This window comes from Manis javanica, chromosome 2 (assembly GCF_040802235.1).
Source record: "Manis javanica isolate MJ-LG chromosome 2, MJ_LKY, whole genome shotgun sequence".
NCBI lineage: Eukaryota > Metazoa > Chordata > Mammalia > Pholidota > Manidae > Manis > Manis javanica.
This window is the reverse complement of record NC_133157.1, coordinates 83,732,758-83,758,874: the sequence shown is the minus strand read 5'-3', so window position 1 is coordinate 83,758,874 and position 26,117 is coordinate 83,732,758. Positions and strand designations below refer to the sequence as shown.

General features: G+C 43.7%; 1 protein-coding gene and 1 pseudogene across 1 annotated transcript; both read right to left on the bottom strand.

Moving 5' to 3' along the window:
* Nucleotides 1-286: 286 nt before the first annotated feature.
* On the bottom strand, nt 287-13,129 carry LOC108404828 (procathepsin L-like). The gene is given in 5 exon segments (XM_073219954.1): nt 287-622; nt 12,420-12,524; nt 12,526-12,663; nt 12,790-12,939; nt 13,043-13,129. Coding segments are annotated over 5 exon segments (813 nt in total). The 5' UTR covers nt 13,127-13,129.
* A 766-nt stretch (nt 13,130-13,895) lies between these two features.
* On the bottom strand, nt 13,896-26,117 carry LOC108404829 (Y-box-binding protein 1 pseudogene; annotated as a pseudogene).

Below are 26,117 nucleotides of genomic sequence, written 5' to 3'. Positions count from 1 at the left end.
CTTAGTCAACAAACAGCCCCTGCAGCGTGGTGGGCAGAACGCCCTTAGTGGTGCAGCATGCTGTGTCCAGCAGGGGGCAGCATTGGTCTTCCCCATCTCTAGACCACAGCCCTGAACCTGGGTGCCCTGGCTGTGGTTGACCAGGAGCATCTGCAACTTGGCCCTGTGGATGGCAACCTTACAGCCCTTCACCTACAGGCAGATGTCACATCCCCCTCGGCTCTGCTGGTGGATCCACTGGTACAGGCACCCCTGGATGCTGTGAAAGCTGCAACTTGGGCAGAGGTCAGGTGTCCACAGTAACACAGTTCCATACTCTGGAACTGTCCCCTAGACAAATCATCTGGGAATGGTGCATGTTGTCTGTCTTGATCAGGCAGGGATGTCCACCATCTGCTTGGGTTCCTGCACAGATGTCCATGGCATGTAGGATCTGCAGCATCTTCTCCATGTGGCTGTGGTTCTCCGGGTGCTGTATGTCCTCCCTGGTGTAGTGACCCCTGTAATGGTGCAGGGACTTGGGGTCTGGATAAAAACAAAGCCTCCCAAGAACCTTCGTGCAGAGCCTGCTGGGCTCCAGGAGCAGTGCAGACTGCACAGCATCACTCTGCATGATGTTGACCTGGCAGAGGGCATGTCACACAGCCAGGGCTGTGACACAGGGGCTGCTACATCCATTCTGGCTGATTCAACATGGCCCATCTGGCAGAAAGGGATCAGCCCAGAGCCTCCCAAATCTTCCTGTGGCCACAAATGATAAAACTGTCAGAAACCCACACAATTCCATTCCAAACACAATGCCTGTCATTGTTAAGTCAAAAAGAAGTGAATTTTATCACCGAGGAGGGAGAGTCACATTGAGGACCTTCTCAGGACACATGGTCCAGCACAGATGGACTCAGCCAGAGGCTGCGGGGGGCCTTGTAGGCGAGACCCCAGGTGTCCTCCTCCTCATGGCCACACAAGGACTTACAGGCACAACTAACTAAATACATCCACAAACTCTTCACACCTCCTTGACTGTGAGCATGAGAATTTTAACACAGAGAGAGCAAATAAAAGTATGTGCTTATTTAGCCTGCTGAATGTAGGGAGTTTTTCTCCTTTTTTTCCTGATAACTAGAGACATTAGGTAGCTGGGTATAAATTCGGCCTCAGATTGTCACTTGGTTGCCCTCACACATCTCCCCACCTCTGAGCCCACAGCTCTACTTTGAAGAATAGCCACACATCTGGGAGTTGACCCTTCATCTCTCATAGACCCAACACATTCTGGCAATCTACTGTGTCCAGTCCCTCCTTGGGCACAAAGTGGCCACATTGTCTCTGCTGGTACTTGGGGAAGATGGACCAGATACTGCCTCAGTGACACTGATGTTGTACCTTGGTTGGGAAGTAACCACTGAATTAAATGATCATGATCTCTAAGGCCCTTTTCTATTTGGAATTCATATATACACATGGTCTCTTTTATAAAGTGTGCATTTTTAATTCACTAAAATAATTTACCTTCGTCTGTATATGGTTTATCATATTTTGCCCCATACAAGACTGGAGTCAAACTCAGCCAATGTACAGCTGGCATAAGATCTGCATATTTATAACAAGAAGAGTCAGATGTCATTCAGCCATGTGCCTAATGGATCACTGGCACAAATAGTTATGTCTGTTGAGTCTATTTATGTTTTGAGGATATGAAAAGTTAATGTAGTAAAGCCAGAAAAAAACAACCTCTGCATATGAAATGAAGTTTTATATTAAAAGGTGAAGATTTACCACCCATTTAAAACATTATAGTTTAAACAAGAGAATCATACAAAGCTGATTACCAAGTAATTAGAGAAGAGGTACTGAATTAAAGTCACAAACCAGACCTCAATGATTCAAGTGTTTTGTCCCACACACAGTAAGGACTGGTCAGTTTGAAGACAAATTCCTCCCAGCAGGGATGTTCTGCTCTCAGTGAAGTCCTTCTTTATCACCATCATCTCATACAACTGGAAAGCTGGCCATGGTGACAATTCCAGGGTGTCTCTTCTGTTCTCTGGCCATCTTTATGCAGCCACTCACTTTCCAGTCTTCACCCAGCTGCAAGAAGGGATGGTTTCCAACTTATACAAAGAATCAGACACATTTATCTTTATTAACAGTAATACCTGAGACTTAGCAGTGCACTAGAGGGCAGACAGATTCAGAAAGAATCAGGCAGTTCTTCCTCAAGGTTGAATTATAATCCTGCACGTAACTTCTATCACCCAAACCTTCAACAGAAATGCAAAATGAGAGATAGGAAAAGAAATTCTTGGGGCAAGATGTGTTTTGAAAATAGGGAACTTTTCAAATTTAGAAATGCAGTGGTACCAAAACCGTATCAATACCCAGGCAAGCTTGAGAACAGTAACTTAATGTTAAAATCCAACAAAATAGGGGGCGGAGCCAAGATGGCGGCGTGAGTAGAGCAGTGGAAATCTCCTCCCAAAAACACATAGAGCTATGAAAACATAACAAAGAAAAATCTTCCTAAAATAGAGACCACAGGACACAGGACAACATCCAGACCACATCCACACCTGCAAGAACCCAGCGCCTTGTGAAGGGGGTAAGATACAAGCCCCGGCCCGGCGGGACCCGAGCGCCCCTCCCCCCGGCTCCCGGCGGGTGGAGAGAAACCGGAGCGGTTTTTTTTTTTTTTTTTTTTTTTGGCGAGCGCTTTTTGGAAGCCTTAGAGGGACGGGCCCCCGTTGCTGGGGAGGCAGGGTGGCGGGACCGGTGAGGAGGTGCCTGGGAACGGCGCCGGAGGACAAAGAATATCCCGCGTTTCTCCCTGCGAGACCTGGGGGCGGGTGCCTGAGACCGGTGCCTGAGGACGGAGGAGGTCGCGCGTTTTTCCCCTTTTTTTTTTTTTCTCTTTTTGGCGAGCGCTTTTTGGAAGCCTTGAAGGGACGGGGACCCCAGTGCTAGGGAGGCACAGTGGCGGGACTGGTGAGCGGGTGGCTGGGACCGGCGCCTGAGGACAAAGAATATCCCCCGTTTTTCCCTGCGGGACCGGTGGGCGGGTGCCTGAGACCGGCACTTGAGGACAGAGGAAATCGCGCGTTTTTCCCCTTTTTTTTTTTCTCTTTTCTGCGAGTGCTTTTTGGAAGCCTAAAAGGGACAGGGACCCCGGTGCTAGGGAGGCAGGGCGGCGGGACTGGTGAGCGGGTGCCTGGGACCGGCACCGGAGGACAAAGAATATCCCGCATTTTTCCCTGTGGGACCGGTGGGTGGGTGCCTGAGACCAGCACCTGAGGACGGAAGAAATCGCGCGTTTTTCCCCTTTTTTTTCTCTCTTTTTGCCGAGTGCTTTTTGGAAGCCTTGAAGGGACAGGGACCCCGGTGCTAGGGAGGCAGGGCGGCGGGACTGGTGAGCGGGTGCGTGGGACCAGTGCCTGAGGACAAAGAATATTGAGCATTCCTTCCCTGCGGGACCGGTGGGTGGGTGCTTTTTGGAAGCCTTGAAAGGACAGGGACCCTGGTGCTAGGGAGACAGGGCAGCAGGACCAGTGAGCGGGTGCCTGGGACCGGCACCTGAGGACAAAAAAAAAAAAAAAAAAAAATCGCTTGTTTTTTCCTTTTTTTCCTTTTTTTTTTCTCTTTGTTTCTGTTCCCTCTTTCATTGTTGCTGCTGTTGTTTTGGTTTGGAGAGTGCTTTTTGGAAATCTTAAAGGGGCAGGACAGGTCACTTAGACCAGAAGCAGGGAATCTGGGGATCTCTGGGCACTCTAACCCCCTGGGCAGCAGGGAGCACAGAGGCCCCTTACGGAGATAAATAGTCTCCTGGCTGCTCCCCCTCCAACGGGGCTCCACCATTTTGGAGGAACAGCCCCAGCCAGGCCAAGCCCACAGCAACAGCGGAGATAAACCCCAAAGCAACTGGGCAGGAAGCAGAAGCCCTGTCTGCGCACAGCTGCCCAGCACAAGCCACTAGAGGTTGCTATTCTCCCAGGAAAAGGCTACAAACCAACAAGAAGGGAAGCTCTTCCAGCGGTCACTTGTACCAGCTCTGCAAACTATCTCTATCACCATGAAAAGGCAAAACTACAGGCAGACAAAGATCACAGAGACAACACCTGAGAAGGAGACAGACCTAACTAGTCTTCCTGAAAAAGAATTCAAAATAAAAATCATGAACATGCTGACAGAGATGCAGAAAAAAATGCAAGAGCAATGGGATGAGATGCAGAGAAAAATGCAAGAGCAGTGGGATGAAGTCCGGAAGGAGATCACAGATGTCAGGAAAGAGATCACAGAAGTGAAACAATCCCTGGAAGGATTTATAAGCAGAATGGATAAGATGCAAGAGGCCATTGAAGGAATAGAAGCCAGAGAACAGGAACGTATAGAAGCTGACATAGAGAGAGATAAAAGGATCTCCAGGAATGAAACAACACTAAGAGAAATATGTGACCAATACAAAAGGAAAAACATTCGTATTATAGGGATACCAGAAGAGGAAGAAAGAGGAAAAGGGATAGAAAGTGTCTTTGAAGAAATAATTGCTGAAAACTTCCCCAAACTGGGGGAGGAAATAATCGAACAGACCATGGAATTATACAGAACCCCCAACAGAAAGGATCCAAGGAGGACAACACCAAGACACATAATAATTAAAATGGCAAGGATCAAGGACAAGGAAAGAGTTTTAAAGGCAGCTAGAGAGAAAAAGGTCACCTATAAAGGAAAACCAATCAGGCTAACATCAGACTTCTCAACAGAAACCCTACAGGCCAGAAGAGAATGGCATGATATACTTAATGCAATGAAACAGAAGGGCCTTGAACCAAGGATACTGTATCCAGCACGACTATCATTTAAATATGATGGTGGGATCAAACAATTCCCAGACAAGCAAAAGCTGAGGGAATTTGCTTCCCACAAACCACCTCTACAGGGCATCCTACAGGGACTGCTCTAGATGGGAGCACCCCTAAAAAGAGCACAGAACAAAACACACAACATATGAAGAATGGAGGAGGAGGAATAAGAAGGGAGAGAAGAAAAGACTCTCCAGACAGTGTATATAACAGCTCAATAAGCGAGCTAAGTTAGGCAGTAAGATACTAAAGAAGCTAACCTTGAACCTTTGGTAACCACGAATCTAAAGCCTGCAATGGCAATAAGTACATATCTTTCAATAGTCACCCTAAATGTAAATGGACTTAATGCACCAATCAAAAGACATAGAGTAATAGAATGGATAAAAAAGCAAGACCCATCTATATGCTGCTTACAAGAAACTCACCTTAAACCCAAAGATAAGCATAGACTAAAAGTCAAGGGATGGAAAAACATATTTCAGGCAAACAACAGTGAGAAGAAAGCAGGGGTTGCAGTACTAATATCAGACAAAATAGACTTCAAAACAAAGAAAGTAACAAGAGATAAAGAAGGCCACTACATAATGATAAAGGGCTTAGTCCAACAAGAGGATATAACCATTCTAAATATATATGCACCCAATACAGGAGCACCAGCATATGTGAAGCAAATACTAACAGAACTAAAGAGGGAAATAGACTGCAATGCATTCATTGTAGGAGACTTCAACACACCACTCACCCCAAAGGATAGATCCACCGGGCAGAAAATAAGTAAAGACACACAGGCACTGAACAACACACTAGAACAGATGGACCTAATAGACATCTATAGAACTTTACATCCAAAAGCAACAGGATATACATTCTTCTCAAGTGCACATGGAACATTCTCCAGAATAGACCACATACTAGCTCACAAAAAGAGCCTCAGTAAATTCCACAATATTGAAATTCTACCAACCAATTTTTCAGACCACAAAGGTATGAAAGTAGAAATAAATTCTACAAAGAAAACAAAAAGGCTCACAAACACATGGAGGCTTAACAACATGCTACTAAATAATCAATGGATCAATGAACAAATCAAAATAGAGATCAAGGAATATATAGAAACAAATGACAACAACAACACTAAGCCCCAACTTCTGTGGGATGCAGCGAAAGCAGTCTTAAGAGGAAAGTATATAGCAATCCAGGCACACTTGAAGAAGGAAGAACAATCCCAAATGAATAGTCTAACATCACAACTATTAAAACTGGAAAAAGAAGAACAAATGAGGCCTAAAGTCAGCAGAAGGAGGGACATAATAAAGATCAGAGAAGAAATAAACAAAATTGAGAAGAATAAAACAATAGCAAAAATCAATGAAACCAAGAGCTGGTTCTTTGAGAAAATAAACAAAATAGATAAGCCTCTAGCCCAACTTATTAAGAGAAAAAGAGAGTCAACACAAATCAACATAATCAGAAATGAGAATGGAAAAATCACGACAGACTCCACAGAAATACAAAGAATTATTAAAGACTACTATGAAAACCTATATGCCAACAAGCTGGAAAACCTAGAAGAAATGGACAACTTCCTAGAAAAATACAACCTCCCAAGACTGACCAAGGAAGAAACACAAAAGTTAAACAAACCAATTACAAGCAAAGAAATTGAAACAGTAATCAAAAAACTACCCAAGAACAAAACCCCGGGGCCGGACGGATTTACCTCGGAATTTTATCAGACACACAGAGAAGACATAATACCCATTCTCCTTAAAGTGTTCCACAAAATAGAAGAAGAGGGAATACTCCCAAACTCATTCTATGAAGCCAACATCACCCTAATACCAAAACCAGGAAAAGACCCCACCAAAAAAGAAAATTACAGACCAATATCCCTGATGAATGTAGATGCAAAAATACTCAATAAAATATTAGCAAACAGAATTCAACAGTATATCAAAAGGATCATACACCATGACCAAGTGGGGTTCATCCCAGGGATGCAAGGATGGTACAACATTCGAAAATCCATCAACATCATCCACCACATCAACAAAAAGAAAGACAAAAACCACATGATCATCTCCATAGATGCTGAAAAAGCATTTGACAAAATTCAACATCCATTCATGATAAAAACTCTCAGCAAAATGGGAATAGAGGGCAAGTACCTCAACATAATAAAGGCCATATATGATAAACCCACAGCCAGCATTATACTGAACAGCGAGAAGCTGAAAGCATTTCCACTGAGATCGGGAACCAGACAGGGATGCCCACTCTCCCCACTGTTATTTAACATAGTACTGGAGGTCCTAGCCACGGCAATCAGACAAAACAAAGAAATACAAGGAATCCAGATTGGTAAAGAAGAAGTTAAACTGTCACTATTTGCAGATGATATGATACTGTACATAAAAAACCCTAAAGACTCCACTCCAAAACTACTAGAACTGATATCGGAATACAGCAAAGTTGCAGGATACAAAATCAACACACAGAAATCTGTAGCTTTCCTATACACTAACAACGAATCAATAGAAAGAGAAATCAGGAAAACAATTCCATTCACCATTGCATCAAAAAGAATAAAATACCTAGGAATAAACCTAACCAAGGAAGTGAAAGACTTATACTCTGAAAACTACAAGTCACTCTTAAGAGAAATTAAAGGGGACACTAATAAATGGAAACTCATCCCATGCTCATGGCTAGGAAGAATTAATATCATCAAAATGGCCATCCTGCCCAAAGCAATATACAAATTTGATGCAATCCCTCTCAAATTACCAGCAACATTCTTCAATGAATTGAAACAAATAATTCAAAAATTCATATGGAAACACCAAAGACCCCGAATAGCCAAAGCAATCCTAAAAAAGAAGAATAAAGTAGGGGGGATCTCACTCCCCAACTTCAAGCTCTACTACAAAGCCATAGTAATCAAGACAATTTGGTACTGGCACAAGAACAGAGCCACAGACCAGTGGAACAGATTAGAGACCCCAGAAATTAACCCAAACATATATGGTCAATTAATATTTGATAAAGGAGCCATGGACATACAATGGCAAAATGACAGTCTCTTCAACAGATGGTGCTGGCAAAACTGGACAGCTACATGTAGGAGAATGAAACTGGACCATTGTCTAACCCCATATACAAAGGTAAACTCAAAATGGATCAAAGACCTGAATGTAAGTCACGAAACCATTAAACTCTTGGAAAAAAACATAGGCAAAAACCTCTTAGATATAAACATGAGTGATCTCTTCTTGAACATATCTCCCCGGGCAAGGAAAACAACAGCAAAAATGAGCAAGTGGGACTACATTAACCTGAAAAGCTTCTGTACAGCGAAAGACACCATCAATAGAACAAAAAGGAACCCTACAGTATGGGAGAATATATTTGAAAATGACAGATCTGATAAAGGCTTGACGTCCAGAATATATAAAGAGCTCACACGCCTCAACAAACAAAAAACAAATAACCCAATTAAAAAATGGGCAGAGGAACTGAACAGACAGTTCTCCAAAAAAGAAATACAGATGGCCAAGAGACACATGAAAAGATGCTCCACATCGCTAATTATCAGAGAAATGCAAATTAAAACTACAATGAGGTATCACCTCACACCAGTAAGGATAGCTGCCATCCAAAAGACAAACAACAACAAATGTTGGCGAGGCTGTGGAGAAAGGGGAACCCTCCTACACTGCTGGTGGGAATGTAAATTAGTTCAACCATTGTGGAAAGCAGTATGGAGGTGCATCAAAATGCTCAAAACAGACCTACCATTTGACCCAGGAATTCCACTCCTAGGAATTTACCCTAAGAACGCAGCAATCAAGTTTGAGAAAGACAGATGCACTCCTATGTTTATCGCAGCACTATTTACAATAGCCAAGAATTGGAAGCAACCTAAATGTCCATCTGTAGATGAATGGATAAAGAAGATGTGGTACATATACACAATGGAATACTACTAAGCCATAAGAAGTGGAAAAATCCAACCATTTGCAGCAACATGGATGGAGCTGGAGAGTATTATGCTTAGTGAAATAAGCCAAGCGGAGAAAGAGAAATACCAAATGATTTCACTCATCTGAGGAGTATAGGAACAAAGGAAAAACTGAAGGAACAAAACAGCAGCAGAATTACAGAACCCAAAAATGGACTAACAGGTACCAAAGGGAAAGGAACTGGGGAGGATGGGTGGGCAGGGAGGGATAAGGGGGGGGAAGAAGAAGGAGGGTATTAAGATTAGCATGCATGGGGGGGAGGGAGAAAGGGGAGGGTGGGCTGCACAACACAGAGAGGACAAGTAGTGACTCTACCACATTTTGCTAAGCTGATGGACAGTAACCGTAATGTGGTTGTTAGGGGGGACCTGATATAGGGGAGAGCATAGTAAACATAGTATTCTTCAGGTAAGTGTAGATTAAAAATTTAAAAAAAAAAAAAGAAAGAAAGAAAGAAAAGGGGGATTACTCCTTAACAGGATAAAACTATTGGTAAATCAAAGATCAACGCATGCTTTAAATATCCTTAATGTTGATCACTTAAAGGGTGTCAGATGATCAGCTATGGAGGTACTCTTTTCTGATAATATTCCTTTCTCTTAATTAAAAAAAAAAAAAAAAAGCAGTTACTGTGTGCTGACCTCCAATGAGTTCTGCACAGTGGTATAGAGGGCATGTCAAAGTGTGGGCAAAGGGTCTGTTTGTTTCTACGCAGAAGATCAAGGCCTAGCTTGGATACCCAGAAAATGAACTAAGATACGATATGAGGAGGAGCTTCCGGCATCAGCACTCTCTGGAGGACTCGTGCCGGGGGATGATCATCAAAAAGCCTCCACAGGGATCCGGACGATGCTGCGGTTGTGGCTGCATCCAGCCCACCGTCTCCTGGACTTGCCATAAGAAGGAGGAGGGAGATGTCTAGGCTGGCATGTGCATACAGTGAGACAACGAATTTGACTGGATCTGTACTGTTGGAACTCAACCAGGAGTTGGGAGGGGTGCAAGTTGTAGCACCCCAAAATCTCATGACTATAGACTATCTATGGTTAAAAGAACATATGGGATGTGAACAGATCCCAGAAATGGGCTGCTTTAATTTGTCTGATGGTTCAAGTACAGTTGGACAATATCCATCATATCATAGATAAATTTTCACAAATGCCTAGGGTGCCTAAATGGTTTTCTTGGCTTCACTGGAGATGGCTGGTAATCATAGATTTGCTTTGTTTATGTCACCGTATTCCTATTATGTTAATATGTGTGTGCAAATTAGTTAGTAGTTTAAAACCTATACATACTTAAGGTACTATACAAGAAGATATGTCAAAGAAATAATCAATCCTCCCAAGTTTCCTTCATATGCTACATCTATAGCTTTTCTTCTTCCTTCCTAATTACAAACCTTAAATAGAATTCGTGCCTCATATCGAATTTACCGATTATCATAATTCCTCCAGGTGGTAAAGATACCTCGAGACAAGTGCTGGGCATAGAAGCCACAGGGCATAAATCTGCAAAGAAGTAAAAAGCTAACCTTTGCAAACAATATGGCTTCTCTCTCACTTACCAACTTTACATTTCCCTGTATGGCCCCAGAAGATGACTGGTTAGCCAGAGACGGGTAAGATTCCTCAAGGGAGGAACAACCTAAGACAGGCACAGTCGCAGGGGGGCCATCAGGTGAGAATTTGGGGATCAACAGAGGTGAGGCTCAGAACCTCACCCCCCCTGCTTTGAGAGAAATCTTCTGCATCCGTGGATGTCTTGCTGCCCTTGTCTAGCCTGGATTAATACTTAGTCCATAGGCACACACCTGATCATCTGATCATCTACATTTGCCTTCTTACAGCACTAAACTATGTTTTCTACCTTTATCTTGCATCTACCTACCACTTCGGCATTTTATTAAAAATAATAATAATAATAATAATAATAATAATAAAGGGAGAAATGTGGGATCCACATATAAATCAAGTACAAAAATCAAATGAATATTCATATTTGACCTGATGGTTTATAGGTCATATTGCATGATCAAAACCGAAAGTTTCTGTGATGACTGCCCTTGTACTGTTCACCATGTAAGAATTTATTCACTCTGTAAGAATTCGTTCACCATGTAAGAACGTGTTCGTTATGCTTCAGAAGATTGGAGACTGACGAGAATTAGGCTTGAGATGGATTAATGATTGTACATTGAGCATTGACCCCCCTATACTGAATTTTATTGTTGTTAACAACCAGTTGATCAATAAATATGAGAGATGCCCTCTCAAAAAAAAAAAAATAAATAAATAAATAAAAATAAAAAAAAAATAAAAAAATAAAAAAATCCAACAAAATATCCTATGTTCATTCTACATAGGATAAAGATTTCTGGGATTGCAGAAGTGTGTTCAGTGTTTGAAGACCTTTGTCTAAATACTGACTCCTAAAAGGAGTTCCTTTCCAATTGCAAAGACAAGAATTGTTGGCATTTTATATCTGCTCTTGACAATCCAGTATTTATTATCATCTGATTTTACTCCTTCAGAGCCAGAGCCAACCACCAGAACACTGTGATCAAGGTCTTTGCTGCTGCAGCATGAATCATAATAAATGCTTGGGAAAGTAAAGTTCAGTGCTTGTGTGAAGACCTCCAGGTGACACTATGTGGTTTCCCTATCATCTGCAGTCAGGGAAGCATCTCAAAATCCTGTTAAAGACATAAATCTCAGTAAGATTTAAAATCAAGGTCTTATTTTATTTAGGCTAGGGTATTATGATCTCATCTAACTAACACAAATGTAAAATGGTACAATTATTTTTGTAATCTACTTTTCAGGAGGCATAAAAAGACCACTTAATAAAACCTTGTCATTGTACTTTTAGGATGTCAGCCCAAGGAAACAGTACTGAGCACATTACACGAGCCAAGGGGTTCTACATAGTCAAAAATGGAAGGACTCCAGGCTTGTATCTAAACCAACAGAGCTGGGCCCCAGCAATACCATTCCCTTCATAATGGCCTCATCCTGCTTCTTGACCTCCAGGATGCCAGGGACTTGGGCAAGAGCAAGCTCATGCTAGTATTGGCAAGATCCAGCTTTTCAGAGGGAAAATGGAAGAGAGTGGAGTACTCCCATCCACCTCCTGGGGAAAGTGAGGGAAAGACAGTTCCCTCACTTAATGATTTTAGAGTCAAGTTTGTCATAAAGCATACCAGGAAGTGAAATGATATCGGTTGTTTTGAAGAAGAAATATTAGCTGGTGTTTACTCAGACACTTTTGGTGTGCTTTTCCATAAGAAATTTTTAACTCTGGAGAAATCTTAAGTGTATGTGGAAAGATATATACATCTGCACATAATAAAAAAAATAGGGACAACTAAAGAGAGAACTGTGTAAGACTAGTAAACTTGAGACAGTTCTGACAGTTTGCAGATATAGAATACAATCTAAAGTGTGATTTGTAAATATAGTATCTGTTTTCCCTGAATGTGCTCAACTTTTGAAAGCAGAGCTGGAACAGTAACAAGATAAGGAAACCCATTCATCCTTGCATGACATGGATGGAACTGCTCTGAGTGCAGGCCTGCACTGCGGTTAACATACCAGAAGGCACTATCCATTAGGCCACCAGAAGGCACTATCCGTTAGGTCACTGTGACAGTCCTTGTTTCCTAGAGGTCCAGAGCAGTCCCCCAGGTTCTGCTCACTCGGTGAAACAAGTTTACCAGTTTTTGAGAGCATCATTCCTTCAAGGGCAACAGTTGCACTAAATGCACAACCAGAAGCACAATGTCCCTGGAAACAAAATGAAAAAGCTCTTCATCTGCAGAACAAATAGCAGGACTTTCACAACGGCCCATTTATCTGAAAACTTTTTAGAATCTTGGAAGGAGACCTGCTCAATACTGTCCTCTGTCCTACCTGGTTGTTCACAGGAGTTACATAGCCTTTCTCTCTCCAGTCCCCAGATGGCGGAGATGGCGGGGTGGGGGTAGGTACTGGGAACACTTTCCCTGTCTTGTGCTTCTGCTCTTGAAGGCCATTCCTCACCTGTCTGATTTCTTCCTTGGTCTTCAAGGAAAAGGAAATAGAATGTGAGAAAAAGAAGAGGGGTTTGTTGATAAAGTACTGAGGAGAGGAAGCACCCAAGGTCAGCAATGCACGCCACACTCACTACGTCACCAAAGGCATTCATTGCCATTGTGAAGCTGTGGTTTCCTTGTCTGTATTCCTGACTTTGCTGGTCAATCATTTTCATATTCTTCTCGACAGTGGCCTCCTCCCTACTTCATTCTAGAGTACAGTATATCACCCATCATTTTTATTTCTATCTAAAATATACTCACCAGTACCACGTGTACTTGCAGACAGGAAAAGAATCCATGGCCAGGATGGCTTTATACTTCTGACCTCCAACACCCACACAACAGGGATGTACCCACACATTCTGCTCAGCAATGGGTGCTGTGATTACTACTGCCTTTGTGAGAGGCGGCCTCATTAAGCTGCTGTCCTCTATAAACTCCCAACAGCACCGACCATTCTCTTCCAGGTCCCTCTAGACATTTCCCGATGTTATCAACTTTGCCGTATAGTTTCCCCTGTGTTGCCTTCCACTGGGACTATAGTGCATCTAAGCCACCGGCCACTTGCGGAGCAGCCAAGACCACTCAAGCCCAGGACAGTCGGTAGGAGGGAAGGATGCACGTTTAAAAATCTAAGAAACAAAAGTAAATGAGTATCTGATAAAGCAATCCTTCTAACAAGCCACACTACTTTCTTCTGAGATGTTAGAGCCACAAGATGGAGTAAAAACACTTACTGCATCCTCCCCAGTATTTACACATGGCCGGGGAGGCGGTCAGGATGTAGGATGTGCAGAGGGCGCCTGCTGCAGGTCCCCGCAGCTTCCAGACACTTTTGCCTCTGGCACGGGGAGGGGCAGGCACTGCAGCTTGAGGTGCTGAGCTCAAGGTGCCCAGTGCGGCGCGGCCGGCCCGGGGGCGGGGACTCTTGGGACCCCCTCCTCAACCCCCAAGGCTGGCAAAGGCGCGGTCCCCTGAGAGGCATCGCCGCGTCGAGCCCTGGCTCTGTGTGCTCTCCCGTGGTGGGCGCAGGTGCTCAGGTGCCACTGGCAGGTAAGGCTCTTGGATCACTGAGGCTGTGTCCCGGAGTTCACTATTTAAACGGGAATCAGCCCGCCATCCACACCCCACTTCCGGGCCATGCTGCGATTGGCTGCCCAGGCCTGTGGGCAGGGCTGTCGGGAGCGGGGGCAAGGTCTGTATGGGGCTTAGTCCAGGCTGCTGCTCAGCTCCTCTAGGGGTGAGTCGGCCTGTTTCAGTTTACTGAGGAGGAAGACCGCCCCGACACATTGACAGCGCCAAGGAGGGTCCCGTGCCTTCCTGCGGACCCAGAGCCATCAATTACCCAATTTGTGCGCTGGAGGGAGGTTCACAGAGAAGCTTTAAAGCGAGTCTCCCATTGGGTTTTCAGCTTCACCCCGCGTCTTTCAGTCCGTCAGTTTTCAGTTCGAGTCCTCGTGAATCCTGAGACCAGCATAATCTAATCTAGTGGTTCCTGTTCGTCCTCAGCAAAGGTGGGTGGGCGAGGAGTGCAGAGCCCTGGCAGAGGTGTGCTCTCACTGTTTCAGGAGGGTGGCAGCACATTGTGGAAGAATGTGGGGTGAAGTGGCACCCCCAAAACTCAGGCCAAGGCAAGGCCCAAGTCTTCAGAAGGAAATGGCAGGGCTGGGTGGGGTCCAGGGAAGGTGCAGTACTGTGAGGCTCTCTTCCTGTCTCCCCAGTCAGGGAGTCTTCATCCCTCTGAAGCCTTTCTCCAACCCACAGAAATGGGTTATTTTCACCAACTTTGGCTTAATAAAGGAGGAAGTGTGGAAAGTAGAAACTGCTTTTACCTCCCCACTCTGCATCATGGATTGTTATGCCTTTCTCAGTATTGACCATATTTTTCTTGAAGTTTTCTTTGTCATTTACTTCAACCTTTCTTTATACTTTATGTCAAGTTAAATGACAGTTTGTGAAACCCTTTCACATAGAGAAAAATATACCTATACATTAGATATTAATTTGTATAAGCAGAATTTACAGAAAAAAAGCCATATACTGTTGTACATGTGAATCTCTTTTTTACTGTATCAACTAAAAATTTATTGTAGAAAATGCCTTTTAGAACAAATCCTCATCACCACATCTCCATGTAGCTCATCTATGCTCAGTGTGAATGTGTTTGGTGAGACAAAGTCATAGTCCATGTGGACTGGTGAACTTCACTGTCAGAATTCCTGCTTAGGGACACAGACATAGAAGACTGCCCTTCCCCTTAATACTGTTTGGTGCCAAAATGCATATTGGACCCAGCCTTTCTTTTTTTAGCATCACATGTATTATGTAAATAGAATGTATCCCTTTTGAACTTTTGTCTTTCTTGCCTGTCTCTCCAAGAATTTAGAAACCTTTGTACGACTTGGGCTCCTTGAAACATTTCTCCTGTCCATGGGAGTCAATATTTCCAGGCTTATAAGTCCCTAGCCAGGCTCAAATAAAACTCCATCTTTGGAGAGAATCCGGGCCACAGGAACTTTCATTTTATCCATACATGAGTAAAACCATAGAATTTCTACAAATGCCACACTAGAATGAGAAGTTAAAAAACCAAATCCCAGGGAGGCGGAGCCAAGATGGCGGCGTGAGTAGAGCAGCAGAAATCTCCTCCCAAAACCACATATATCTATGAAAATATAACAAAGACAACTCTTCCTAAAATAGAGACCAGAGGACACAGGACAACATCCAGACCACATCCACACCTGTGAAAACCCAGTGCCTCGTGAAGGGGGTAAGATACAAACCCCAGCCCAGCGGGTCCCTCCAGCTCCCGGTGGGAGGAGAGAGGTCTGAGCAGGAGGGAGAAGGAGCCCAGGACTGCTGAACACCCAGCCCCAGCCATCCGGACCAGAGTGCAGACACAGTGCATGCGTGGGGTCCTGGATACTAGGGAAACAGGGCAGCAGGACCAGTGAGTGGGTGCCTGAGACCAGTGCCTGAGGACAAAGAAAATCATACGTTTTTCTTTTTTTTTTTAATTATTTAATTTAATTTTTTTTTTTTTTTGCTGTTCGTGTTTTGGTTTGGAGAGTGCTTTTTGGAAGTCTTAAAGGGGCAGGGCAGCACACTTAGTCCAGAGGCAGGGAATCTGGGGATCTCTGGGCACTCTAACCGCCTGGGCAGCAGGGAGCACGGAGGCCCCTTACAGAGATAAATAGCCTCCCGGCCGCTCCCCCTCCAATGGGGCTCCACCATTTTGGAGCAGCAGCCTGAGTCAGGCCACGCCCACAGCAACAGCAGAGATAAACTCCATAGCAGCAGGGCAGAAAGCAGAAGCCCTGTCTGCAAACAGCTGCCCAGCACAAGCCACTAGAGGTCGCTATTCTCCCAGGAGAGGAAGGCCACAAACCAACAAGAAGGAAAGCAGTTCTTCCAGCCATCACTCGTACCAGCTCTGCAAACTATCTCTATCACCATGAACCATGAAAAGGCAAAACTACAGGCAGACCAAGATCACAGAGTCAACACATGAGAAGGAGACAGACCTAACCAGTCTTCCTGAAAAAGAATTCAAAATAAAAATCATGAACATGCTGACGGAGATGCAGAGAAAAATGCAAGAGCAATGGAATGAAGTCCGGAGGGAGATCACAGATGTCAGGAAGGAGATCACAGAAGTGAAACAAACCCTGGAAGGATTTATAAGCAGAATGGATAAGATGCAAGAGGCCATTGAAGGAATAGAAATCAGAGAACAGGAACATATAGAAGCTGACATTCAGAGAGATAAAAAGATCTCCAGGAATGAAACAATACTAAGAGAACTATGTGACCAATCCAAAAGGAACAATATCCATATTATAGGGGTACCAGAAGAAGAAGAGAGAGGAAAAGGGATAGAAAGTGTCTTTGAAGAAATAATTGCTAAAAACTTCCCCAAACTGGGGGAGGAAATAATCGAAAAGACCAGGGAAATACACAGAACCCCAAACAGAAAGGATCCAAGGAGGACAACACCAAGACACATAATAATTAAAATGGCAAGGATCAAGGACAAGGAAAGAGTTTTAAAGGCAGCTAGAGAGAAAAAGGTCACCTATAAAGGAAAACCCATCAGGCTATCATCAGACTTCTCGACAGAAACCCTACAGGTGAGAAGAGAATGACATGATATATTTAATAAAATGAAACAAAAGGGCCTTGAACCAAGGATACTGTATCCAGCACGACTATCATTTAAATATGATGGAGGGATTAAACAATTCCCAGACAAGCAAAAGCTGAGGGAATTTGCTTCCCACAAACCACCTCTACAGGGCATCTTACAGGGACTGCTCTGGATGGGAGCACCCCTAAAAAGAGCACAGAACAAAACACACAACATATGAAGAATGGAGGAGGAGGAATAAGAAGGGAGAGAAGAAAAGAATCTCCAGACAGTGTACATAACAGCTCAATAAGTGAGCTAAGTTAGGCAGTAAGATACTAAAGAAGCTAACCTTGAACCTTTGGTAACCATGAATTTAAAGCCTGTAATGGCAATAAGTACATATCTCTCAATAGTCACCCTAAATGTAAATGGACTTAACGCACCAATCAAAAGACACAGAGTAATAGAATGGATAAAAAAGCAAGAGCCATCTATATGCTGCTTACAAGAAACTCACCTCAAACCCAAAGACAAGCACAGACTAAAAGTCAAGGGATGGAAAAACATATTTCAGGCAAACAACAGTGAGAAGAAAGCAGGGGTTGCAGTACTAATATCAGAAAAATAGACTTCAAAACAAAGAAAGTAACAAGAGATAAAGAAGGACACTACATAATGATAAAGGGCTCAGTCCAACAAGAGGATATAACCATTCTAAATATATATGCACCCAACAGAGGAGCACCAGCATATGTGAAACAAATACTAACAGAAGTAAAGGGGGAAATAGACTGCAATGCATTCATTTTAGGAGACTTCAACACAACACTCACCCCAAAGGACAGATCCACTGGACAGAAAATAAGTAAGGACACAGAGGCACTGAACAACACACTAGAACAGATGGACCTAATAGACATATATAGAACTCTACATACAAAAGCAACAGGATAAACATTCTTCTTAAGTGCACATGAAACATTCTCCAGAATAGACCACATACTAGCCCACAAAAAGAGCCTCAGTAAATTCCAAAATATTGAAACTCTACCAACCAATTTTTCAGAACACAAAGGTATAAAACTAGAAATAAAAATTACAAAGAAAACAAAAAGGCTCACAAACACATACAGGCTTAACAACATGCTTCTAAACAATCAATGGATCAACGAACAAATCAAAATAGAGATCAAGGAATATATAGAAACAAATGACAACAACAACACAAAGCCCCAACTTCTGTGGGACACAGCAAAAGCAGTCTTAAGAGGAAAGTATATAGCAATCCAGGCACACTTGAAGAAGGAAGAACAATCCCAAACGAATAGTCTAACATCACAATTATTGAAACTGGAAAAAGAAGAACAAATGAGGCCTAAAGTCAGCAGAAGGAGGGACATAATAAAGATCAGAGAAGAAATAAACAAAATTGAGAAGAGTAAAACAGTAGCAAAAATCAACGAAACCAAGAGCTGGTTCTTTGAGAAAATAAACAAAATAGATAAGCCTCTAGCCAAACTTATTAAGAGAAAAAGAAAATCAACACAAATCAACAGAATCAGAAATGAGAATGGAAAAATCACGACAGACTCCACAGAAATACAAAGAATTATTAAAGACTACTATGAAAACCTATATGCCAACAAGCTGGAAAACCTAGAGGAAATGGTCAACTTCCTAGAAAAATACACCCTCCCAAGACTGACCAAGGAAGAAACACAAACGTTAAACAAACCAATTACGAGCAAAGAAATTGAAATGGTAATCAAAAAACTACCCAAGAACAAAACCCCGGGGCTGAACAGATTTACCTCGGAATTTTATCAGACACACAGAGAAGACATAATACCCATTCTCCTTAAAGTTTTCCAAAAAATAGAAGAGGAGGGAATACTCCCAAACTCATTCTATGAAGCCAACATCACCCTAATACCAAAACCAGGCAAAGACCCCACCAAAAAAGAAAACTACAGACCAATATCCCTGATGAATGTAGATGCAAAAATACTCAATAAAATATTAGCAAACAGAATTCAACAGCATATCAAAAGGATCATACACCATGACCAAATGGGATTCATCCCAGGGATGCAAGGATGGTACAACATTCGAAAATCCATCAACATCATCCACCACATCAACAAAAAGAAAGGCAAAAACCACATGATCATCTCCACAGATGCTGAAAAAGCATTTGACAAAATTCAACATCCATTCATGATAAAAACTGTCAGCAAAATGGGAATAGAGGGCAAGTACCTCAACATAATAAAGGCCATATATCATAAACCCACAGCCAACATTATACTGAACAGCGAGAAGCTGAAAGCTTTTCCTCTGAGATCGGGAACTAGACAGGGATGCCCACTCTCCCCACTGTTATTTAACATAGTACTAGAGGTCCTAGCCACGGCAATCAGACAAAACAAAGAAATACAAGGAATCCAGATTGGTAAAGAAGAAGTTAAACTGTCACTATTTGCAGATGACATGATATTGTACATACAAAACCCTAAAGACTCCACCCCAAAACTACTAGAACTGATATCGGAATACAGCGAAGTTGCAGGATACAAAATTAACACACAGAAATCTGTAGCTTTCCTATACACTAACAATGAACCAATAGAAAGAGAAATCAGGAAAACAATTCCATTCACAATTGCATCAAAAAGAATAAAATACCTAGGAATAAATCTAACCAAAGAAGTGAATGACCTATACTCTGAAAACTACAAGTCACTCTTAAGAGAAATTAAAGGGGACACTAACAAATGGAAACTCATCCCATGCTCATGGCTAGGAAGAATTAATATCATCAAAATGGCCATCCTGCCCAAAGCAATATACAGATTTGATGCAATCCCTATCAAATTACCAGCAACATTCTTCAATGAACTGGAACAAATAATTCAAAAATTCATATGGAAACACCAAGACCCCGAATAGCCAAAGCAATCCTGAGAAAGATGAATAAAGTAGGGGGGATCTCACTCCCCAACTTCAAGCTCTACTACAAAGCCATAGTAATCAAGACAATTTGGTACTGGCACAAGAACAGAGCCACAGACCAGTGGAACAGACTAGAGAAGGGGGATTTCTTATTGATAGGATAAAACTAACTATAAATCAACGATTAATGCATGCTTTAAATATCCTTAATTTTGATCACTTAAAGGGTATCAGATGATTGGCTATGGAGGTACACTTTTCTGAGAATATTCCTTTCTCTTAAAAAAAAAAGCACTTCCTGTGTGGTGACCTCCAATGAGTTCTACACAATGGTATAAAGGGCATATCAAAGTGTGGACAAAGGGTCTGGTTGTGTTTATACAGAGGATCAAAGCCTAATTTGGCTACCCAGAAAATGAACTAAGATACGATATGAAGAAGAACTTCCAACATCAGCACTCTCTGGAAGAGTCATACCAAAAGATGATCATCAAAAAACCTCAACAAAGAGCCAGGCGATGCTGCAGTTGTAGCTGCATCCATCCCACCGGTTCCTGGACTTGCCATTGGAATGAAGAAGGAGATATCTAAGCTGGCCTGTGCTTTCAGTAAAGCAACAAATTTGACTGGATCTATACTGTTGGAACTCAACCAAGAATTACGAGAAGTGCAGGTTGTAGCGCTCCAAAATCTTACAACTACAGACTATCTACTGTTAAAAGAACATATGGGATGTGAACAGTTCCCAGGAATGGGTTGTTATAATTTGTCTGATTTCTCTCAGACTGTTCAAGTACAGTTGGACAATATCCATCATATCATAGACAAATTTTCACAAATGCCTAGGTGCCTAACTGGTTTTCTTGGCTTCACTGGAGGTGGCTGGTAATTATAGATCTGCTTTGGTTATGTAACTGTATTCCTATTATGTTAATGTGTGTGTGCAATTTACTTAGTAGTTTAAAACCTATACATACTTAAGTTACTCTACAAGAAGATATGTCAAAGAAATAATCAATCCTCCCATGTTTTCTTCCATCTGCTACCTCTATAGCTTTTCTTCTTTCTTCCTAATTACAACCCTTAAATAGAATTCGTGCCTCATATCGAATTCACCGAGTATCATAACTCCTCCAAGTGGTAAAGATACCTCAAGACAAATGCTGGGCATAGAAGCCACAGGGCATAAACCTGCAAAGAAGTAAAAAGCTAACCTTTTCAAACAATATGGCTCCTCTCTCACTTACCAACTTTACATTTCCTTGTATGGCCCCGGAAGATGACTGGTTAGCCAGAGACAGGTAAGATTCCTCAAGGGAAGAACAACCTAAGACCGGCACAGTCGCAGGGGGGCCATCAGGTGAGAGATTGGGGATCAACAGAGGTGAGGCTTAGAACCTCACCCCCCCTGTTTTGAGAGAAATCTTCTGCATCCGTGCATGTTTTATTGCCCTTGTCTAGCTTGGATTAACACATAGTCTACAGGCACACACCTGATCATCTACATTTGCTCTCTTACAACACTAAACTATGTTTTCTACCTTTATCTTGCATCTACCTACCACTTCAGCATTTTATTAAAAAATAATAATAATAATAAAGGGAGAAATGTGGGATTCACATATAAATCAAGTATAAAAATCAAACGAATATTCATATTTGACCTGATTGTTTGTAGTTCATAATGAGTGATCAAAACCGAAAGTTTCTGTGATGACTGCCCTTGTACTGTTCACTATGTAAGAACTTATTCACTATGTCAGAATTTGTTCACCATGTAAGAACTTGTTCGTTATGCTTCAGAAGATTGGAGACTGATGAGAATTAGGCTGGGGGTGAATTAATGATTGTGCATTGAGCATTGACTCCCCTATACAGAATTTTATTGTTGTTAACAAACATTTGATTAATAAATATGAGAGATACCCTCTCAAAAAAAACACAAAAAACTCCATCTTTATTTCAAGATTCTTTTATTGAACTTTCATCAAGACATAGTGAACTGGCAGAAATGTGGGCCCAACAACAGAAGCTCAGAACATATCACCTGCAGACACCCATGGATGTCGGAGGGCTGGACAACAGTACACACTGCAGCTGTGTGCTGGCATGTTTTCAGAAGTGAGGGTTGAGTTCATGGACAATCAAATATATATACACTTACATCAATTTATGAATAAGTGTACTGTTGAAAAAGCAAGTATGCATAAAACCATGGCCCCAAATCCTTCTGAGTCAATTGTACAATACAGTTCAGTCCTAAGGTTAGATGGTCACAAACAGGTTTTGCTCATGTACAGACCTCCTCATCAGACACTCAGATGTCAGGTGGTCCGAGGAGCACTCTGCTGCTCTGGTCATTCTGTGTAAAGTTGGGATACCTGGCACACACTCAGTAGGATACCCCTCCTCCCCGACCCTATTGAGAAAGAAAACCAATGCCATCAATTTCCAAAGTGCCCACTAAGGGGCAGTGTTCCAAAGGGAAAGTGGTCAGAGTTCTGCAGAGAAGGTGGGTAGGAACTTCAGAGCCTTCAGGAGAGCTGTGTTTGTTGCATGGTGGTTGTTGGAAAAAGTTGAAGAGTAAGTAAATAAGCTAAGAAAAGCACTTAGCTGGGAGAGATCAGCAATAAATCAGCACCTCCAGGGTTTAGAACTGGAAGCAGTGGTCCCCCAGGTCTGAAATCACACTGAGATATAGAGGCAGGTGGGCACCCTCTTGCGGCTCACCTCTGAGTCCAGTCATTTGTACAACACCTCTTCCTTGAGCTTGCTGCCTGTACTTGGTGCTAGGGACACCGTGTGCCCCTCAAGTGGGCTCCTAGTCCAGAGGGCAAGAGCCTCACTCAGTCACCCTACAGTTGGTGAGGTCAGGATGGAAACCTACATGTGTAGGCCTGCTGGAGAGGGAACTTCAGGACAGATCACAGCAAGATAGTCTCATGGATGCAAGGACATTAATAGGCTAAAGCCAAGAGGCTTCTCCTGGGTGAGGGAGAAGGGGCCACTTCAGGCTGCATGCCACGGCCCCAAGAAGTGGTTGTAGGGAGCTGGAAGTCAGTCGGGACTGATGGAATAGGAGGCCAGGGTATGAGACCAGGATGGAGGCAGGGTGGCAGGATGGATGCCTCACTAGTCATACCTGGAGGTGGTTTCTCTGGGTACACAAAGAACCTTTCCAACAGCTTCCCATTAAAAGCCAGAACGTTATTTTGAATGTCAGAGTGTCACATGGTTGTATCTGCCCAGGACCCTGAACTGGGGGCCAGTCCAGACCTTCCTCTTCCCAGCACTGTGATTAGCACAGGGGAGGCCCTGTGTGAAAGTTTGTTGATGCATAAATGAAGGAATGAATAAGTGAATCATGAATTATCCAGAGTTGTGGAGACTCCTGTTCTCCTTGCAGGGCTGAGAAAGAAGAAAGTAGAAAGGCTATCATGTCCCCCCGCCCCTGCATGGCATTTAGCTTTGTTCCTCATGATGCCCATTATTCTCAGTACCTGGTCTGTCACAGGGTTATGTGTGCTCACACCGACCACCCAGAGAGGAGTAGGTGCCTCTGGCCAGGTAATGGGGTAAACTTGCTTCACTTTTAAATTGATCACTTCACAGGAATAGCTTCACCCAGTTCATTAAGCATCAAAACACCATGGAAATGTACATATCCATGGAGACAGGCAGCAGCTTGGTGGTACATGGGGCTGAGCCAAGGGAGAGGGAAGTGACTGCTGCTGGGTGTAGGGCTTCTTCTTGGGGTGATGGTAATGCTCTGGAATGAGACACAGTGACAGGTGTAAACATTATTCATGCACCAGAAGCTGCAACAGCCCACTTTCAGTTTGTTAAACTGCTGAATTGTATATTCTGTGCAGTTTACATCAATGAGCTCATACTGTGAATCGAGAAAATGAAATGTATGTGCTCGTGGGTTATAATCGCAGACCAGAAAGGAGGTAGTGGGGGTGCTGAAGTCAGCTCAGGACCTTCTCTCTGTGTCTGACAGGCCCCTTTCATCTGTGTCCAAGATACGCACTGAAGACTTTATCCAGCAACGGCGACCCAGGCTGCACCTGCAGGTGAGAGTCAGGCTGTAGCTGTTGGTCTCTGGGAATTGGGGAGCCCATGCTGGTGGCCTCTCCCAGTGTGGACTGCTGAGATTATTCAGAAGATGCCATTCCAGACTCCCCTCCAACTGCACCCAGGTCCCACCTTATCTCCTGGCCTCCAAGCCTGCAGGTAGGTGCCTCCCCCCTGCTCCTGTCTCTCCACTAGTGGCTTGCTTTGCCCTCTTTCCTGTCAAGGTCTGGAATGAGTGGTGGCTTTATTTTGGATCCATGGCTGGCTGTAACTGTATCTCACTGCCTTGGTAGCTACCTGGTGTGGTCTACCTGTGGGCCTCGCCTACACCCCCTTCATGGCCTGCAGTGCAGATGCCCCAGTGACAGTTAAGAAGGGACCTCACTGACATCGCAGTCACAGGCACAAAGGCCACAACCACAAAATGCACTGATAGCAGTTGTGTCGTGTTCTACTCAGGGGCTCTGCCATTGAAGACACAAAAAATCTGGGCTAACATGGGTGGCACGTTTCATAGGTCGCATATCAGCCTCCAGGCTGACCCTTGCAATCATCACTAACTTTACTCATAGGGGACCATAAAAAACAGTCACCGCTTCTTTTATTTTTATTTATTTATTTATATTATCTAAGACCTTTATTCACAGGTGCTTGCCCTTTGTAGACTTTTTGGAAAATCAAATGTAAATTTATTACAAATTAAAAATGAGGATAATGATAGCAAAAAAAAAAAATGAGGATCGTAAAAATCTCAACTTGACCATACTTGAAACAATTTTAAAAACTTTAAAGATGTATTGAGAAAAACAAGGTTTGAAAGAAAAAAAAAAACATTTGTCATTACCAAAAAGAGACATATTTAGGTGAAAATAGTAAAAACCCCTTGCTGCAAGATAATGCAGATAGTTCTGGTTATCTGGTCAATAGGTAAAAAGCAAGCACTTACAGGCTTTAGCTCCAATCTTTTGTTCATTTCTTCTAGGGGCTAGAATTTCATATTCATTGCCTCTTGTCGGATGACTAAACCGGAAGGTGGTAGGGACGGTCACCTGCACTGACTCAGCCCCGCCCTGCGCGGCCTCGGATGGATTCCCAGCTGGGGGATGCGCTGCTTTTGTCTCTGTGCCACCTTGTGGTTTGGGGTGTTCTGGGCATCTGTGTGGGTGATTGAGGCTGTGCAGGTACAGACCTTGAGGTGGCTGCTGACCTTGGGTCGCACCCCCTTGATTTTCCTCTCCTCTCCATCGCCGCCCTCTCTAGCCCTTCTGGGCGTGGAGGACCCCTGCAGGCCATGGTCCGTAACCCCAGCACATACTCTGTCTCGCTGGGCTACCTCGTTCTCCCGCACCTCGGTTGTCAGCACCCTCCGTCTCCTCCCTGCGCAGGAGGGCTGGAATGCTGCGGCCGATGCCCATAGGGTCCCGGCGTGTAGCGAGGTGGGAACGTCCCTTGCGGCGGGGCCGTGCTGCGGGCCTGGGCTTCAGGAGCGCTCTCCGATCCCTCGTGCTTCCCCCACTCTCACTGTTCTGGCGGTTCTGCTGGTGATCGCGGGGAGGACCCCGCCACACGGACAGTGTCTCTGATGGCTACGGGCTGCCGCGTGGCACTGCCTTGCACTGCAGCTCCACCAGGGCCTGTAAAATTCGCTGCCTCTGCACCCTTTTTTCCATCAACATCAGTTTCCACAGCATCTCCATCTATGAGGCTGTGAAGGCATTTCCTGGGGGTTATTCTTCCTTGTGGCAGTCTGGGGTACATGTACATCTCTCTTTGTGTCATTCCTACTGATGAAACCATATTCGTTTCTTGCACTGAGCCATTTTACTCTTCCCCAAACCTTCAGTGGGATGACCTTCTTGTCCCCACCAGCTGGCACCACCAAGGTAAGGCCACCAGAGCCTCTCTTCCCTGCCCTGCACTGCTGCCCCTGGTGCCAGGCTTGGTGTCAGCAGCGCCGAGGGCAGGGCCAGCAGGGGCTGCTGGGTCTTAGCCTCACTGCTCAT